Source organism: Falco naumanni, chromosome 3 (assembly GCF_017639655.2).
Source record: "Falco naumanni isolate bFalNau1 chromosome 3, bFalNau1.pat, whole genome shotgun sequence".
Taxonomy (NCBI): domain Eukaryota; kingdom Metazoa; phylum Chordata; class Aves; order Falconiformes; family Falconidae; genus Falco; species Falco naumanni.
In genome coordinates, this window is record NC_054056.1 from 39,712,815 (window position 1) to 39,731,915 (window position 19,101).

The 19,101-nt window shown below is 41.7% G+C and overlaps 1 protein-coding gene across 2 annotated transcripts in view; it reads right to left on the reverse strand.

The window, feature by feature from the left end:
* Positions 1–19,101, reverse strand: part of ADCY2 (adenylate cyclase 2) — a 224,380-nt gene that overhangs the window by 141,080 nt on the left and 64,199 nt on the right. For both annotated transcript variants that reach the window (XM_040588033.1, XM_040588032.1), the window contains exon 3: positions 17,966–18,127. In XM_040588033.1, coding sequence (XP_040443967.1) covers positions 17,966–18,127 — 162 coding nt within the window. The remainder of the gene's footprint in view (positions 1–17,965; positions 18,128–19,101) is intronic.

Sequence of the window (19,101 nt, forward strand, 5' to 3'; positions counted from 1 at the left end):
TCAGGCTCATCATTTTCCTTCTTTTTATTCAGGGTTTCCAGAATTTACAATGACCCACTTCCATACTAAACAAGCATGCTATGAAGCATTAATGGTTTTTCTGTCTTTCAGACTGTACTTTCACATTGTGTAAGCAAAAACCTTCAGATCAGAGAAAGGCAAGAAACAAGCTCAAAGGTATCAAATGGCTTCTAAACAATGAAAGAAAATTAATTTCCAATTCTTCAGCCTGGGAAAAAGATGATAGGGGTGGTGTGACAGGAGTTTATAAAATCAAAAAAAGGCCTGGAGAGGGTGAACTGAGATCAACTGTTCAGCCTTTTCCAGTGTAAGAATTTGGGGGACTCAGATCACAGACTTGAAACAAGCAAAACATGGTTCCTCCAGTGCAGTTAAGCTGCCGAACACTTTGTCACCAGATGCTGTTAAGCAAGATATGGTATACTGAAGGATTTTTAAAAAAAAAAAAAGCAAACGTAAATTAAAATTTTAAAAAGGCCCAGCTAGACCAGAAAAAGTAGTGAGAAACAGGTTTGTAAAGAAACAGGAAATAAGAAATACACAAAAATTACAAACCAGGGTGCCAAGGAAGTAGGAAGAAGAAATAAATAATGGGAGAAAACTTTCAGCAATTTACTAGGAAAACTTTGAATTCAGAAAGCTAGAATAAAATGGCAGACTTCTAACTTTTGTTAAGTTTATAGTCAATATGAACTGAAGGGTGCCACTTTAAGAGCTATCAACATGAAGGCCCATAGTCCTAGTATTTTACAAAGGGAGGATTTATTCTTCTTTCCATAGTGCAAAAGAAGTCAATTTAACTGCATACACTTCAACTGCAAAAGAGCATTGCAGATACAGTGGAGCATCACCCTGAAGCAGTTAAGTGCAAAGGCAGACAACCATGGATTTTCCAACTCTTGCTTTACCTCTTAGCTCCTCAGTTCTCTAAGACACCCCATTACACCTCACAACAAATCATCCAAATTACAACTAGCATTAATGAGAATCTGGACACCACTATCCTCCTGGTACTGTTTTCACAAACTAACAAACAGGTACTACAATTCCTAATGAGAATGGAAGGAACTGTGTCAGCCATTTTAAGGGTGGAAAAAGCAGTCATTACTGTAGATCCCTTTTCAGAAGCTTTATTAGTGCAATCTGTTTCTCAAAAAAAAAAAAAAAAAAAAAAAAAAAAATTAACAACCTCTCTGGCTTGACTCTAACACTCTGGGGTCAGCTCTGCTCTTTATCCTTACATTTGTTTCAGTGCTTGTGAATCGGAAAAAAAAATGTACACCACCACTTGAATGGATGCTCAGTGCCTCCCTAGGGACGGCACTGCCTGCTCTGGCAGTCTGCATAAGAAAAGCCTTTTCCTCAACATACACAGCCCCTTCTCTCTGCACCCCCACAAGGACTGCCTGCAGCAGCCCTTCGCTGTCAGGTATCGTATCAGTCCAGTAATTACGGGGTAGCATTTTCACAGTCATTCTCATTCCTTTTACACTCTGTTGTGGTTCCCTGGCAGTCTGACATTGATCAGTGAATGTATAGTGACAAATTAATTACCTCGTCATGTAGTAATACATATGCCTACAACTCCCAGAAGGAGATATGAAAGTTTTAAGTTTCTTACGATGACCATGGCTTATGGATTCAGGGCTTAGCACATCCCACATGTGAACGTAGACAAAAGGGATGCCCAGAGAGCAAGCTGTCCCCATGTTATGTGAGCACATGTCACCTCAAGTAATGCCAAACAGCAGAGTGCCTTCTCCGAAGATCTTTGCACATGTAAAATGACCACAACCACACCAACCTTCAAGAAGTATGTGGTTTTATTTACATAGCATATGTGGTTATACTGATTTATTTAGGCAGAAAATAATTTGGTGACCTCATTTTGTTAAGAGTGACCAAAAGAGAGTGCAAGACCTCTAAATCATTCTTTTGTAAAGACAATAAAATTAAATGTCCAACATGATCACCAAGAAAACCACTTCCGACACAAAATCCATAATGCTGTTTAAAATATATATGGAAAGATATTTGAAAATAGATGGGTCTGGTTTATGTTGGAGGTTGCTGAATGTGGTAGCCTGACAGAGGTGAAGCTGCTGCAGCACCACATCACCACATCCATTCAGTTGTGAGGCAGAGGGGCACACATACATACAATGATATATCCATACATCCATAGCCAGTCACACAGATCAACACAGACTGAAAACACAGCACTCGGGCAAACACAAGCTGCACCAACATCCTGATCCTGCTCCCCTCGCTGGCTGACAGGATGAAAGCAATTTAGCACAAAACACATCTGTAGATACATTATGTGTCCCTGCAGTAACTGGCCATAAATACCCAGTCTGTTGAGTAGCTGGCCCGGGGATCACCCACCCACAAACAAGTCTCTCTCTGGTCCCACTTGGACCCTGCTTTCTCCAGTAGCCAAGCCACACAGCCTCTAGCCTCTCCAGTATCTGACCAAGGCATACAGCCTGCCTCATCTCCCACTCACCAGCAAGTCTGGCCTGACCACAGCAGTCACACATGCTGAGATACGCACCCACAAAATACACAGTCTCTCCAGCTACCCCTGCCCTCAGTTCTCTCTGAACCATGGCTCCTTGCCCTGTAGCTGATACTTAGACCCCCTCTAGACTCTCCAGCTGATCCACCCCAGACACTGGGGATCCCATGACCCCAGGTCTCAGTTCCATGGTCTCTCCCCACACATATACGTACATGCACGTGCACACTGAATACATTGTCCCTTCATCTAGTTAGAAATGGAGGCTGAGAAGATGACGGGACAGACAGCATGGGCCAGGCACAGGGCATGGCCAGGTAGCTGTACTGAGCAGCAGCCTGTTAACATACAATCAAACCCTTTTATTGCCTTACCTCTCTATTTTCCCACACTTGTTCCTCGCCTAGACCACTATGATCCCTCCCTTCCCTCAGCATTAGTTCCTCCCCTAAACATCCCGCAGTAAGTCTTGGGCAATTCAAAACTCCTTTACCCCGCATCCCATAATGAGACTCACAGCCTGCTGGCAGCGACGCCCTCCATCCACAGGGTGAGCTGGGGAACCACCTGGTTGATGGTTGTCACACGTAGACACTGGAGCTAAGGGCTGTCCTGTGACAGCCCAGTGAGGAGCTGGGCCAGGGTGTCCTATTTGCTCCAATTGGGTTATTGGGGGTTCCTCTGACATTGTTTCCCTGCTCCTTAATATTTTTGCAGATTAGCTTTTAAGTAACATAGACCTACGAGTCTATCCAGCTGATCTAATCTGAGAAGAGTCGGTGGAGTCTGGAGAGTACAGCCATGGACATCAGCAGAAGGCTGTGACAAGGGAAGTATCCAAAGCTCTTGTGAAAGCAGAGGTATGTTTTTTTCCAGAGAGGACTGGCTGGGTGCAGCTGCCATGGTTTTAGTCCAGTAGTAGTGTGAGGAGAGCTGGAGTCACTGCTGGGGCTGATCCAGCAGGCCTGAACATGGCTTTCCAGCACACCTTCTGGTCTCCTGCCATCAGCAGAGCTTTGCCACTGGAGACTCAACAGCATCAGTCTTGCATCCAAGCTCTGCATCAGGCAATTCAAATGCAGAGCTGGGTTTAACACTGACTCAGCTGAGGAAAGCGGTGTCACAAAGCAGGATCTCTATTTGCACTCTGCCCTAACTAAGCAGGGGCTTAAAGGTTACTGACAAAGCCCAGGACTGTTGACACAAGCAGATCCAGGGAGGATTCAGAACATGTTTACAAAGGTTGCTGCTTGCTGTCCTGGGCAGGCCAGCTCTGCCCATGTGCAACCCCAGGATTTGACTCACGAATATTTTTAGCTAATGCAGCTCAATGGAAGCTGAAATTGTATAGCAGAGAGAAAATAACTAGATAATGGTTTAGGGGACTACGTGTGTAGCATGTACAAGAGACTCTGAAGTGACTTGGTCAATACCGATAACAGTAGAAAGAGAATCATCTCTGCATTCAGGGGTCATCAGTGCAGCATCAATAAACTGAACCGAGGTGAGAAAGTTAGCCACAAGCCCAATAAAAACATTCACTGTTTAAAATGCTGGATAGCACACAAAAAAAGTATCATCACTGATGACTGAACAGCAAATGAAATAAAATTTTAGACCAAATAATGCAGAGCATTATCAAAGGTGCCTTTTTATCCACGTTTTAAGTTTTCAGCATTCCACTACTCTTACTAGCATTTGTGCTTTTATCACCATTTTTGCAGAGAATTTCCATCTGTTTCTTCTTGTTCCCTCTGTCCTTTTTGCTGCATGTTCTTTTTCTACAACGTGACCATTTCTGCTCTTTTAAGACTTTCAAAGTGTTACCCCATGCTTATTTTACCAAAAAGGGGGAGGGCAAGCAGAATCCAAGACAAGCCCTAAGGGCCTTAACCAACCTAAGTGGATTTGATGTTACAAATTTAATTAAATGTGATAAATGAGTGGACCTAAATAGCATGTTAGCACAAAAGAACTGCAGTTGAAATGCCACCACTTCACTGCCCACTTAGGCTCAGAGGACACCGTCACTACAGCAACAGGCTCTCCAGGTGTCACAGGGGGAGCACACCATCTCCTCTCTCTGTTCCTGCCCACTGGCGAGTCAACTGGAGCAGGCAGACAGCCTGGGAGCATTTATCATTGTCACTATGAGCTGTTCTTTCCACAGGCCAAATTTTAATGACTCTTTCCACAGGCCAAGCAGTGTGTAAGCATCCAAATCATCTCTCTCAGAAAGAGAGCATGCATTCATGTGTGTGTATGCAAAGGTCAGCAACAGTCAGCATTTAGAGACCATCAGCAAAACCCAAAGAGACCTCCGGCAAAAGCTGAAACTCCATCTCACCACCTACGTACTAGAGGAAACAGGATTACTGTACACCTCATATTTGCATTCAGAGCATGAAGCTCTCTCACACAAGCTGCTGCAAACCTCCTTGACTAATCCAGTTTCACTAGAAGTATGTATGTGAGTAAAAGCTCAGCAGGACACCATCTCTTCCTGCCTGCAAAAAATTTGGGCAAGACCTTTCTCTATGAGTCTTGGGACAATTGGCAGCAAATAATGCTAGTAAATAGGACAGGCAAATTCTACTGTGTTTAGCCTGAAAAAATGTTGCTGTGATAGAGCTGTTGCTAAACTAAGACCATACTGAGGGAGACAGCATTCAAGAGAAAGATTATTCAAAGGTGAGCCTTCGAAAACTTTTACACAAACAGAGCAAATCTCAGTTTTGGTTTCTAGAAGACAAGAGTGATCTGTGTTGAGGAACTCAAAATCTCACGCTTCAAAGCTTGAGCTACTCATTTGCATGGGAACTGGCTGAAACAATTTACCCCAGTTTAAAACTGGCCAGATGAACTTTTAAGTTCTTTTCATCCTCTTCTGAAGTAGCAGATACAAGCAACAACTGTAGGAAGGATAGGCACTGGGATGCTGAATAGCTAGTCTTCTGCATGCATGGAAGTCTTCCCACTTATAGGATCAGTGGAGCCAATTATTCTTGCCTAGGAATCAATGAGAAAATTTCCTTTGGGTCAGGTTGCTAAGGATGTGGAGGGCACCTGCTTCCTTGTTCAGCACTGAGAATGAACATTTGCTGGGATCATTTAGGGTGATTTTGCTCACGTGTTTGTTTCTTGACCTGCTGAGGCCTCAATTACTAACCAACTATCAGTCAGTTCTGTGCATCTATAAGCAGTCAAATATTCCAGAGACCTCTACTGTTTTGACATTGGTAAGTCTAAATTATTTGTTAAAACAGTGTCCAGAGCTGTGGATTAACTCTGCAATTGTATATCCAAAGGCATGGGAGCTGGCCTAAGGTTCAAGTTCAGAAATAACTCTGCATAGCTCTGTGTTTCCAGAGCAGCATAAGTACTTCCATGCAGCTTGAACTCCCAAAGCCCACGGACCTGAGCTAGCTCGGTGCAAAACCAGCTTGCTTACTTCAGGCTGTGTTCTTGTACCTTCTGAGCTGATAAGCTGCTATACATCTATGAGAAAATACATCCTCAAAGGGACAAAGAAAATAAAACTGCAAACAGATTAAGAAACTTTGTCTGTTTTCAGGCTACTGCTATCCAAGTTAAAACATATGGAAGAAAACCAGTAACAGTGGAGGAGCCAAACATCAGCTGTAACTAATACTGTCCCATTTAGAAACTGATAGAGCTATCAGAGTCCATGCGGGTGACCTCTGCAGCAAATGTGCAGCATGTAGTCTTTAGTATATCCAGAACGTGTCTAAACTGACAGCAGATAAACATGATTTCTTATACATAACTAGTGAGAGGCATGTGAGAGACATGATTCCTTCTCAGTCTCACACCTGGCTGTGCGGTGACAGACGTACCCCAAGAAGGGAAAGAATATGCTGTGTAATAACCAAAGGTGCAATCCCTGGGAAGAATTAAGAATTACTTCAGGGTTTGCAGATGATGTTCTCCAGCTGTGTCTCCACTGGTAAACCAAACGAGACTGGAAGAAAGTTTTGAGCTCCATGATCATCACTGCTGTACAGCTGTTATCTTGCTCACTAGCACTGTTTTAATCTGGGCCAACCGACATTTTCCCAGAGCCCTGACACATCTTGGGGGCCAGAACACATCAGGAATTATTCAGAGACAGCTGACGCTTGGCTGCCCAGTTTGGGGAAGAAAGAAGGGTCGGGAGTTTAGACAGGTGAACAAGGGCTGTGCCACCCAGTTCCAGTGCCAGAGAGAACAGCTCCCCTTCTATCAGCAGTGTAGCTGTAGCTGCCAAGAAAAAAAATAAATCTGTGGCAGAAATCTGTGCTACCTCATTTGCTTCTGGCCTCCACTTGCTTTTTTGGGAGCATTAAACAATTCCATCACATGCTTCCACAGTGCCTACAACATTGGCACTTGGAGGCTGTAGTTAGTAATTAAAAGTCAGGTAGCTCTGCAGCCAGCACTTTACTGAAACACACCAAGGACTAATATACGGTAGAAGTGGGCTGAGGGAAAGGAGGGCTATCCAAGCACTTGTGTGAGCGAGCACTGGCAGGAATGCACAAGAGTGTAAATTTTAGAAAGTGACTGCAAAAGGAATGACTTCTCCTACCTGACGAGCATCTTAGCATTTGGGGATAGCAGAGGACAAAGAAAAAGGTCACATCCTATTGCAGGCATTTCTGAACAGATGGGGGCTTGAACCACTGCAGCTTTGGGAAGTCAGTAATTTTGGAAGGGGGATATCTCAACTCGATTCAAACTCACCAAAAGCTTCTCTACACAACAAAAGGTGTTTGGGTTCCTGCTCCCTCTTATTTTATACTGCACTGAGTGGCTGACAGGATGAGGAAATGTATCCACATCTTGATAGTCAAAGGCATTTTTCTTCTACTGAATTCTTGAAAATAACATGTAGGGATAGATGATACCTGTACAAGTACATAAAATGACAAAGCGTCGTGTCTACAGTAAGTATCTTGCCATGAATTTTATGCTTCAGCTGCAATGAGAAGAGAAGCAATTCACAATAAATTTCACAAATACCAAGCTGTAAAGGTACTATGTAACTGAAAAGACCAGGCAATGTCTGTGAAAATGGGAAGAAAACAGCAAAACTAACTCAAATGAAGGAAATTAAAGGTTCTTTACTCTAGAAAAATTACCTGGAAGGACCGTATTACAAAAATCTGAATGCACAGATTTAGCCTTTCCCTAGTAAGTTATTTACATTAAGGTCATCCTTAAAAGGATATGGAATACAACTCCCTTGCAAAAGGTATTCTGTACGGTGAAAGTTTAGTTGCTGGTTCAGCAATGTTATGCATGAGAGGAAGGCACAGCCAGTACAGCATGCTGCTTTCTGTTCCAGCTTAGAAGCCCTGGAATTTCCAGCCAGCTGTTTAACTATTTTACATTTCTGGACATACAGCAGCCTTAGGATTGAGCATTCTAACATAGGCATGTTATAACTTCATTAATAAAAGACTGGATTTGTTAATCAAATAGATATGTATTTTGGAAAATTAAAACTGCTAAAAAATTTCATTTTTAGGATAAGAAATGTAAGCTGAAGTAGTGTAAGACTGATAAATATACAAATTCATTTCATTACTGATAAAAATACTAAATGGAGTGGTCACAAAAGGCAATCTGATCCTTTCAGTAAAGGTTAAGAATCAATGATAACTGGAGGTATTTCAATGATTTTAAACAAAGGATGTATTTCTTACTTGTCTTCTGTGCTTTGATTATTTCCTACACATCTCATCAGAACGATTTTCTATACATTTCTTAGATGCTGGTTTTGGGCTGAGGGTAAATGCTGCCTTTGAAAGCCCACATTGCTGCCTGCACACATGCTTTCACTTCACCATAGCATGCAATTCTCAGACTTTGCTGAATTTTCTACCACATTAAGTATTGCGGGTCTTCTCTTTACAGCCTTAGGGACTTTCTGGAAGATGTTCACATTCTCTCTGTTAATGCTTAAGTATTATGAAATGCACTTATGCAATCTCCTACATATCTATACTCTTGGTGGCAAATGTGCTCTTCATAAGCATATCCAAACTGTACAGATTGTCTTAAAGAATGAGTGAAACACAAAGTATACCTGCAGTTTGTAAAAATTAGTTAAAAAAAACCATAGCAGATGGTATTTCAATATCTGCCCAGATTTATGAACAAAATCAGGAGTAAAGAAACATATGTAATAATAAAAAAATATGCCTACTGTATTGTGTCATGCAGGACACAGCTTTCCTCTGTCAAAACAGGTTTGCAGCTGCTGCACACCGCAGTGAGCCAGACTGCTGCCCGGGTGGGGAGCACAAAGGGAAAAAGGGGTGAGGGATGGGACATCAATAGCTGCTGCCAAAAGAAATAGCCTCCCTCCTTCAATAGCAGTCACTGCCCTCCACCCCTTCAGCAGGGACAACAGCAACTCATTCCATTTAACTGTGTGGGAGAAAGCAAGAGTTGTATAAGCCGCATTACCCTTTGGAAGTTCCCCATCTCCTTCAAAAAGAGGTATTCAAGGGAGAAGGGTACACTCAACCTACAGCAACAGCTTTTAGCCATTCACACTACTAAAATTCCTGAGTGCTTTAAGCTTTCACTGTGTAGCTATACAGCCCAGGGGTTATACAACAATGATTGTACTTAAAGACATGGTCTTTTTTTCCCAGGTTTTTTTTTTTTAAATAAACATGTTTTTTTCTTGTACTGCATGATAACAGCATAAACTAACTCCTATTCTGTTTCTGAGCCATAGAGCTGTAAATTTTCTTCTTTTATTAGCCAGTGAATACTGAAGCTTTTTAATTTTATTTTGCTGTTACGAGTTTAAATCAGTGCTCTAAACAAAAGGTATACACCTATATGCTGCCCATTGATTAGAACATATAAATGTATATTATAGATGCCATACCAAAGTTGCCTGCCTTTAAAAATCCAGCCCATCATCTGATACTGTCAATTTCATATTTTTCTAGGAGCTGATGAGACATAGAAACATAAGAAAAACTATTAATTCTGAAAAAGCTAACTAGATCTACGGAAATATTTGTAATTTTGATATGGTATGTTCTTTTAGAGATTTCTGTTAAGTACAAATTGCAAAACACATGTTAAGCATCATCAAGGGCTACAAAGACGATGAGGGGACTGGAGCATCTCTCTCATGAGGAAAGGCTGAGGGAGCTGGGCCTCTTTAGTCTGGAGAAGAGAAGACTGAGAGGGGATCTTACCAATGCATACCAATATCTTAAGGACAAGTGTCAAGAGGATGGGGCCAGGGTCTTTTCAGTGGTGCCCAGCGACAGGACAAGGGGCAACGGGCACAAACTGCCACACAGGGAGTTCCAGCTGAATGTGAGGAAGAGCTTCTTTGATTTGAGAGTGAGAGAGCACTGGAACAGGCTGCCCAGAGAGGTCGTGGAAACTCCTTCTCTGGAGATCCAGATGCAATTCTGTGCAGCCTGCTGTAGGCGAACCTGCTTCAGCAGGGGGTTGGACTATATGATTTCCAGAGGTCCCTTCCAACCTGACCATTCTGTGACTCTGGGATCTCGTGAATCTTGACAGAAATAATCATGTAATTTCTGTTAGATTAAATGATCAAAAGCTGCACACAAACACACACACAGGAGCACAGAGAGACAATGGTGATGGGAAGCCTGAATAACACCGAGCTACCCCCAGGCCCATCACAGGAGCCATCAGCCCACCTGCACAAGCCCAGAGGGGAAAAGAGGAAGAAAGGTGGGCAGGAACCCAAATTAAGGACCCCAAGGAAGGGACAACCTGCCCAGGCCCCTCTTCAGGCTGTCCCAGGGGAGTCTCGGCCCAATGTCCAGGTGCTACACCCATCCCCATGGGTCATCAGGAAGAGCTCTCCAGATCACCTCTTGGACTATGGGAGATGACTGCCCAAGGGCATGGACATGTGATAGATACAGGGCAATGGAAGACATTACGGGATGTTTAGGGCAGGAATCAAATGTAGGGAAAGACTGTGGTGATTTGGGGAGGGACATCAAAATAGAGGGGAAAAGAGAGCTAAGGGGATAAAAAGGAGTCCGTTGCATGTAAACAGGTTACTTCTTGTTACACTGGCCTGGCCATGCCCTGTGTCTGACCACTGCAGTCTGTCCTGTCTTCTCATTAAACTCAATTTCTAACCCTTTTCCTCGGTGAGGGACTCTCTAGTCTGTGTGAATATGTGTGTGTGCAGGTCTGTGTGGTGTGCAGCAGCTGGGCTACAGCCACAGCCCACGGGGGGCCCTGTCAGCGGCAAGTGCAGGTGTGCAAGTGAGCACTAGCAATGATAAAGCTGGACCAGCTGGTTGGTAAGTGACGTGATCTGGGCGACTGACAGAGAGATGTCCATGTATGTGTGCATGGCCGCAAGCGAGGGGGGCAGTACCAACAGCTGGAGTGGGGCTTGTATGTCCAGGTGCCAGCAGCTGGGGAGACTGGGATCCAGGGGCATCTACTGGGTGGACTGCGTGCCTGAGCCCAACTGAGGGATCTATGGTATGTATGCATTGATATATGCAATACACCATATCAACTGACAGACCTTCATCCCGGTCGGCCAGAGAGGGCAGCAGGATGGGGCCACTGGTTCTCTGTGTGAGCGCTGCATGTGTCAGTCTGTGCAGCCAGCTGTACAGCCAGCTGTACATAAATGCACATATTTGTTGTGTACATGTGTATAAACGCAGTGCACTTTTGACAAATAGAGATCACATCAAGTTAACTGGTTTCACTGTACAAGACACATGAATTTTCCAGACAGAAAACACATACATGGCAGATCTTGAATTTTAAACTTCAAAAAAAAACCCCACACAGTACAAAACCACTAGTTACGCCAGAAAAGATAAAGAAGAGTATAAATGCCACCTGTGGAAGAAGATACACAACGTAAGCCAGAAGGCTCCTGTGGCTGCTGAGAGTCTGGGATAATCTCAAAGAATCAGTACAACAAAGGCAGCCGTACCAGAGGGGGGTTCGTTCATTGGGCGATACCTGCTGAAAGTGCTCTGAGGGCTGAAACACCTAATGATCCAGCCACTGGATCTCCAATAGCAGGCTTGTGAGTAGCCAAGAAGAGGAAGGCCTGCCACATGCTATCAGAATTATCCACCCAATTTTGAAGAGTGTCTGTAAGATTAAATCTATCAGCATTTTCAAAGAATAGGCGAGGTCCCATTGCAGCCTGCAGAATCAGACCCCAAGAGGAGGCGTCTGGAGCACCAACCCCCTCTACAAAGGAACAAAATGGCTCTAGTAGCAGCAAGGTTAGAGATTCAAACTAGTAGCAAGAAAGTTTGGAGATTCAAATGGGAGGAAGGGAGACTTTGCCTGATTGTGCAGTTAAAAATCAATGGCTATGATGGCCCATTCAGGGAAAAAAAAAAACAAACACCAAACCAAACAAGCCAACAGTGGGCTGAAAAAGGGAAGGTGGCTTTATTTAAAAAAAAATTAAACTCCCAATTTCTTAGTCACTACAGATCTTGAAACAAATTATACCAAAAGCTCGTGAACCAGAAGTCAATCAGAAACCACAATCTGGAGGTACTCTAAAGCTAGTTCATGCATATACACCAGCAGATCACACAAGAATTAGGTAGCAGCCTCATCTTTAGCTGTCCACAGCACATAGAATAAAATCCATATCATAATAGGAGACCTCTGCCTCGCTGATGGAAAATGCACAAGATCTTGTGGATGTAGTCTGGGAATTTCCCAATTCAAATGTTCTTGAAAATAACATTTTCATGTAGCAATTCATTTTTTTTTCCACCAGGAGAGATCATCATCTTAGGATTTATCCAGGCTACCAGAAAGAAACTGATCACAAAAGCAAAGACGAAACACTACTTACAAAAAGCTGTTACAAATTGTTTCTGTTTGCTATATGAATTCTTGAACAGAGTAATAAATATATATATACACACACACGTACACGTGCATGCTGCCCAGTTACAATTTTGTGCCTCTAAAAGGGATCCTTTTATACAATGCTGCAAGGAACTGCCAAAAAAAATCCCAAAAGGTATGGAACACTAGTTTAAAGAAAATAAAAAAACAAAACACAAAACACAAAACCAAAACATGAATGGCAGTTTCTAGTGATTTAGCCAAGGCTTGGAAAACATGTAGCCACAACTGATGAAAAAAGATGACAAGAACAACAAAATTACTCATTGAGAGAGTAAAACAGCAATACTTTTTTTGAAATATTAGAATAGACCAAAAAAAAACCCCAAAGCACACACTCCTCATATATAACATAAGGAAAAAGAAAAATGGAAGATTATAGTTTGTTTAATTATTCTGGTTAGCTCTTTTTTAACAAAATAAGAGCAAAATTACCTCTGCCAACAGTATCAACCCATTATGAGATCAGAATGGTTGAGCAGTTGAATAGAGCAGAGGAAACACAAGTATCTGATTAGAATCTGTTCTGGTTTGGGAAGAAATGGGTTATGTGTTTATAGCAAGGGATAGCAGGGAAATACTTTCCCTTCCAGCAATAACTGAAAGGGATGTTAAGTTGTGAAAGCCGCCTGAGCCAAGTGCCTCAGTGCCATAACTAGAGCCGTGTTCTCCTGCAGCAGTCCTAACCACCACGCTCCCAGAGGCAGACAGAATAACATCCTCTGTTTGGCAGTACGATGCTCACCTGGAAAAAGTGGGCAGAATCCCAGATTCCAGACCGTGTGCCTTTTAAGGATTAGGATTAAAATTATATATATTAAAAAAAAATAAATAAAATAAAATTGAACTCCGTACACACAAAGTTACTTTTCATAAACTGAGACTGGAACACAGGACGCTTTTTTTTTCCTCCTCCCTGTCACAGATTCCATAGCTGTGCATTAAACTCCCCACAGAACTGCAAGGGGAGACTGACTGGGTATTTCACTGTAGAGTCTGTGTCTCTGTGCTGAGCGCTGCAGCACACTAATCCCTTTGTAGACCTGCCCCGCGATTAGCATTTGGCACTGCTGCAGCTGCCTCCAGCACGTTCCTCTAAGGCTAATGTCCATGTTGCAAGAAAGACGTTAATGAAACACAAGTAAGGACTCAAAGAACTGTGAAAGTGATGAAAGGCTGACCTAGTGCAAAAGCAGACAACTTATTTATTTTACTAACAGAAAAGTTATAAGGCAAATTCATGATATTCTAGAAGTACTCTCATGGGAGAACCAGAAAATGGATACTATTGGGTCTGTCAGTCTACCGGCCAGAATAATTAGATCCAGAAGCTGGATGACAAGGCTAGGCACATTCCTATTAGGACACAGGAACAAAATTTTAACACTGACAGTCAACTCCATCCTTGCCAATTTTTAAACCAAGGCAGATTCCCTCCCCCCCAAAGACGTGCACAGGTCAAACACAAACCAGTTTATGTAACCAGCAGAGTGTGTTGAAGGATTCTTTAGCCCAGCAGGAGGCTTGTATCTCAGTATCTCTGGCTGAAACCAACACTGGATAATCAAGAGCATGCTAAGCCTTACTGAAGCCAATTTTGGGCATAAAACTTTACAGAGGACAAAAGAAGTAATGACAAAACCAGTAGGATAGGCTCTGCCAAATCTCAAAATAAGTGTAGTGGGTTTGCATGGCAAGGTTTTTGTCATGGCAGTGCTACAGGGGTGGCTTCTGTAAGGAGATGCCAGAAGTTTCCCCCATATCCAATGAAGCCAATGCCAGCTGGCTCCAAGATGGACCCACCGCTGGCCAAGGCTGAGCCCATCAGCAGTGGTGGTAGTGCCTCTGGGATAGCATCTTAAGAAGGGGGGAGGTGGGGTAAACCTGCACCAGTGGAAGAGAGGAAGGAGTGAGAGTACGTGAGAGCAACAGCCCTGCAGACACCAAGGTCAGTGCAGAAGGAGGGCAGGAGGGGCTCCAGGTGATAGAGCAGAGATTCCCTTGCAGTCCAGGGAGGCAGGTCTGTGGTGGAGCAGATATCCACCTGCAGCCCATGGAGGGCCCCATGCCAGAGCAGGTGGATGCCCAAAGGAGGCTGTGACCTGTGGGCAGCCCACGCTGAAGCAGGTTTGCTGGCAGGACCTATGACCCTGTGGGGGACCCACGCTGGAGCAGCATGTGAAGAACTGCAGCACGTGGGAAGGATTCTTATTGAAGAAGTTCATGGAGGACTGTCTTCCATGGGAGGGACCCCATGCTGGAGCAGGGGAAGAGTGTGAGGAAGAAGGAGCAGCAGAAACAACGTGTGATGAGCTGACCTCAACCCCATTCCCCATTCCTCTGTGCTGCTTGGGGGGAGGAGGTAGAGAAATCAGGAATTAAGTTAAGCCTGGAAAGAAGACAGGGGTGGTGGGAAGGTGTTTAGGATTTGGGTTTATTTCTCATTGTCCTACTGTGTTTTGATTGGGAATATATTAAACTAACTTTCCCAAGTCAAGTTGGTTTTGCTCGTAACAGTAATTGGTGAGTGATCTCACCCTGCCTTTATCTCGACCCACAAGCGTTTTGTTGTATTTTGTCTCCTCTGCCCAGCTGAGGAGGGGAGTGACAGAGCAGCTTTCGTGGGCACCCAGCATCTAGCCAGGGTCAACCCACTGCAATAAGCAAATGCCTCTGAACATCAATTTTTCTCTACCAATAGACTGAAGGTATGATTAACTTCCAAAATACTATGGGATGCCAACCAGAGTTACTGGAAGATGCTGAAAAATTGCAGAGGGTCCAGCATTATCAGGCAGGAGAACTTGACACAAGAAGACTGAAAGAATGGTGTTTGTTCAGTCAAGAGAACAGAAAGCTCAAAGATTTAATCTAGGTCTTCCAATACATAGGAAGCGGTTATAAAGGAGATGTGGGTACTCTCTACAGAAGACTATTTTCTATATATACAGGATACGTATGCTATAATACCTGATGTTTACCTGCAGGTAGTTTTGTTACACCACTGTCTTTCTGCTTCTTAAGTGCATACTACTGGTTCCCTATCTGTCCTCTAGAAAAAATTTCCATGCCAGAAGGAAACAGACTGTTCATTGCTAACACTGTATGCATTTTTTCTGCTTTGTTGAAGCAGTAGCCCTGAAATCAAAATAATCAAATTTTGTCAAAGACAAGCGTAGCTCCACAAGCCAGATTTGCTCTACTTAGCCCTGAAAGTGCTTCTGTAAGCTTTAAAATTTCAGTCTACTATCAGTTCACCATCTCTGGGCTTTAGTGTCCAAACTCTGCAAAGCAGCTTGAGTCCAGATCTCAGCAATATATATATATATTTTTTTTATTATTATTATTTTTTTTTCCCCAAAAAAAACCCCATTCAGCACCATGGTTCTTTTAAACAACTATACCCCAGCTTTTTGATTTGTTGCTGTTAATTACACACACTTATCCTATACCAACTTGAGGTATATCACTGACAAATGTTATTTCTCTTTTTAGTGTAATCAGTATCTCTGATCTAATCCTTTATTTGTAGTCTCAATTTTCAGAAGCAAAGAACACAAAAACATTTTTTTGCTTACACTCCAAAGTATAAACAATAGTAATCTAAAAGTGTACAGAGGGCAAACGGACTGTGAGAGTGGCATTTAGTCCCTTCCACACTTTCATAAGAACACAGTGCACTCAGTACCTTCAGTAACTGCCAAACTATTCAGAACATTTAACACATTTTACAAAGAAAGAAAAGAAAATTAGTAACATACTGGAAATCAAATACTCTTAAGAAATGTACAAATTGCTCGAAGACTTTCACTCTGAATGAAACAGGAAGTCACAGATCAGGTGAAAGACACTAATTGTACATCACAGCCCATGATTCCTTTCTTTTGATTCTGGAGACATGATATGTTTAAAAATATAACACATTCTGAAAGCACTGGCTTAGATATACCAGATTTTAATGGTCTAGAAAGATAGCCAGGAAAAATGAAATGATTCTGCAAACAGCAGCTCCAACCCAAAATGCTTTTAGGAAAGGAGTGGCAAACATTAATACCGTTTTAGCAGTATATCTATACCCAGAATAAAAGCCATAAGTTGACAGAAAACCAAGAATAACAGTGTCCCTGATTTATTACACTACAATTATCAATAACTGTATTACTGAATTACTAAAATACTACATTGACTGCAGATGATCACGGTCCTTGCTTAACACAACTTGGCAACTTCTGCAAAAAATATGCAACTAACCCAAATCAGCAAGAGAAAAGCAAACCCGCTTATCTCATTATTTAGAATGTCTAAACAAAACTAAATATTGGAACGTATTTTGTTTGTGACCTTCATTTTCAGTATCTCATATAACACAAATCTGCAGCCATATCTGGAAATGAAATGTATTTTCCTGAACGACTTACAGGGCATGACTTCTGTAAAATCACTGCAATTTCAAAGTTATTGAGACACAATATTTTTCAAAATAAAGCTCAAGTAAGTTAAAAGGTAAGTAGAAATTATTTGCTTCATTCTTCATGCTATTCACAATAAATAGCATGATGTCTATCTTTCTTATTCTACTGGTATGTTTATAAGAATGCTTACTCTTAAGCTTCAGTATCATTTTGATGCAAAAGTTAAAATACTTCTGTTTCCCTAAAATGACTTAACTATATAAAAAAAAAAGATGTATTTTCTTTTCAAAATAAAACTATCTTTTTCCTTAAAAATACAGATTTCTGTCAATGATAGCTGGAATCTTCACAGTACTACAACAAAACCTGTAGTTTTTCACCAATTAAAAGATCTTCTGCAAAACACTAAGGAAAAACAACTCCTAGCATTTGGATTTTTAAAAATTATTGATCTGCAGTATGTCAAGTAGTAAAGTACCAGAGCTGAGTTACGAGCCAAGACTCAACTTCAGACACAGATGGGTTTCCTAAATGTCATGGAGTCTGGAACCAGCCAGTCCCCTTCAGTCAGAGGCCCCAAGCAGGAAGATGCTGTAAATTTCTTACAAATGGCTGAGAATTACAAGACAAGCCCTACAGCAGACTTGGAGAGGGCAATGTCTTCACAAGAGATCTTTAACCCTGCAGACATTAGGGTATTCAAAGGAACAGTGCTTTTTTGAGTCAAGGATAACACTGGTATCTGGAAAAAAATCCTTGGTCTTGGAAGTTGGGCTTTAATGAGGTGAGCAGTATGGTTTACATACCAGAGTGGTAACGAATCTAACACAGTACGGCTGCATCACACAATTTTTCAAGCATTGTGGTAAGTGCTACGTTGCCACAGATTCCACCAGTTAACGTGCAATTCAGCAAGACATAACATTACTGACGCCTCATTATTAGAATGTGACTACCTGTGAATTAAGTCTGTAGCAATTCAGAAATAAACTTATACTCCCCAGCACCCACTGAGGCACTCCTGGCTCATTTACCAGGCTATTAAGTGCACAATTAATCATTAATTCCACAAAGCACCTACCTGCCAAACCAAGTGTTCCTTTACAACAGCTGTGCCTGATAGACAGACGCTCAGCACAATCGTATGAGATGCAGAGGTCAAGACGCTGGCAACTATAGCATCCCTCATGTTGAAGGGCAGCATGGTATACACCACAAAAATAATGAACAAGAAAAATGACACCTGTGCAAGACAGCAAGACAAAAAAAGCAGCATGTTAATTTCACTCTGGAATAACATTTAAAAAGTAGTATTTAATAATGAACCATCTTCAGCATAAAGCTACACATCAGTTTTTTACAGGAAAGTTACTGCTAACCACTGCAGAAAATTGATTTAGGAAGAACTCATTTTAAAAAGAGTCAGAAACTTTACATTATATTTTATTTAAGATGTGAAGTTTTAAGATACTAAATCATAGTTCAAGAATTACATGATACTCCAATTTTTTCAAATTTAACTTAAAATTTATCTTCAATTTTTTGTTTTTTTAACACCCTGTTTACAGTTAGAATTATAGTTCTTTTGGGACTGGTGGTTTCTGATTCTGAGCTGCATTACAAAACAATTTGCCAAACCCCTTCACAGGGCCTAAATTTCAATACAGAGAGATTTCATTCATCCTGATGCACTAAAAATTCACAATTTAATATAACACAACATTATGCAAAAAAGCCCAAGTTCAGCCAAGCATTTTGGTTTAATAAGGTTATACTTTATGTGTATCTATGTGATGTAAGTCAAATTCCATTAAAACACTGTATTTTAAGCTAATATATTTATCTGAGCATGAAAGACAACTTCAGACAATCAAAGTCCATAAGCAGAATTAACAGTTAGCTTCTTTTAAAGGGTACTAGCATCCACACTAACTTTTTGGGACAAACTCTCCAAATGCACAACCCAGCCTGTAACAGCAAAAGGGACTCCTTCACTATACATAAAAAGATCATATATTTGATGGTATGCATATGTGCCAAACTCCACCACATATATGAAAAAATGTAACTAGATTTTGGACACAGATTTTGCACACATAAATAGGCAGGCAATTCTGAATATGTGTCATATTGCATATATTTATATCCCTATGTAAGCCTTTCCATCAGTTTAGTTGACTTACAAGCTTATCAACCATCTAATGGTTGTACATACAC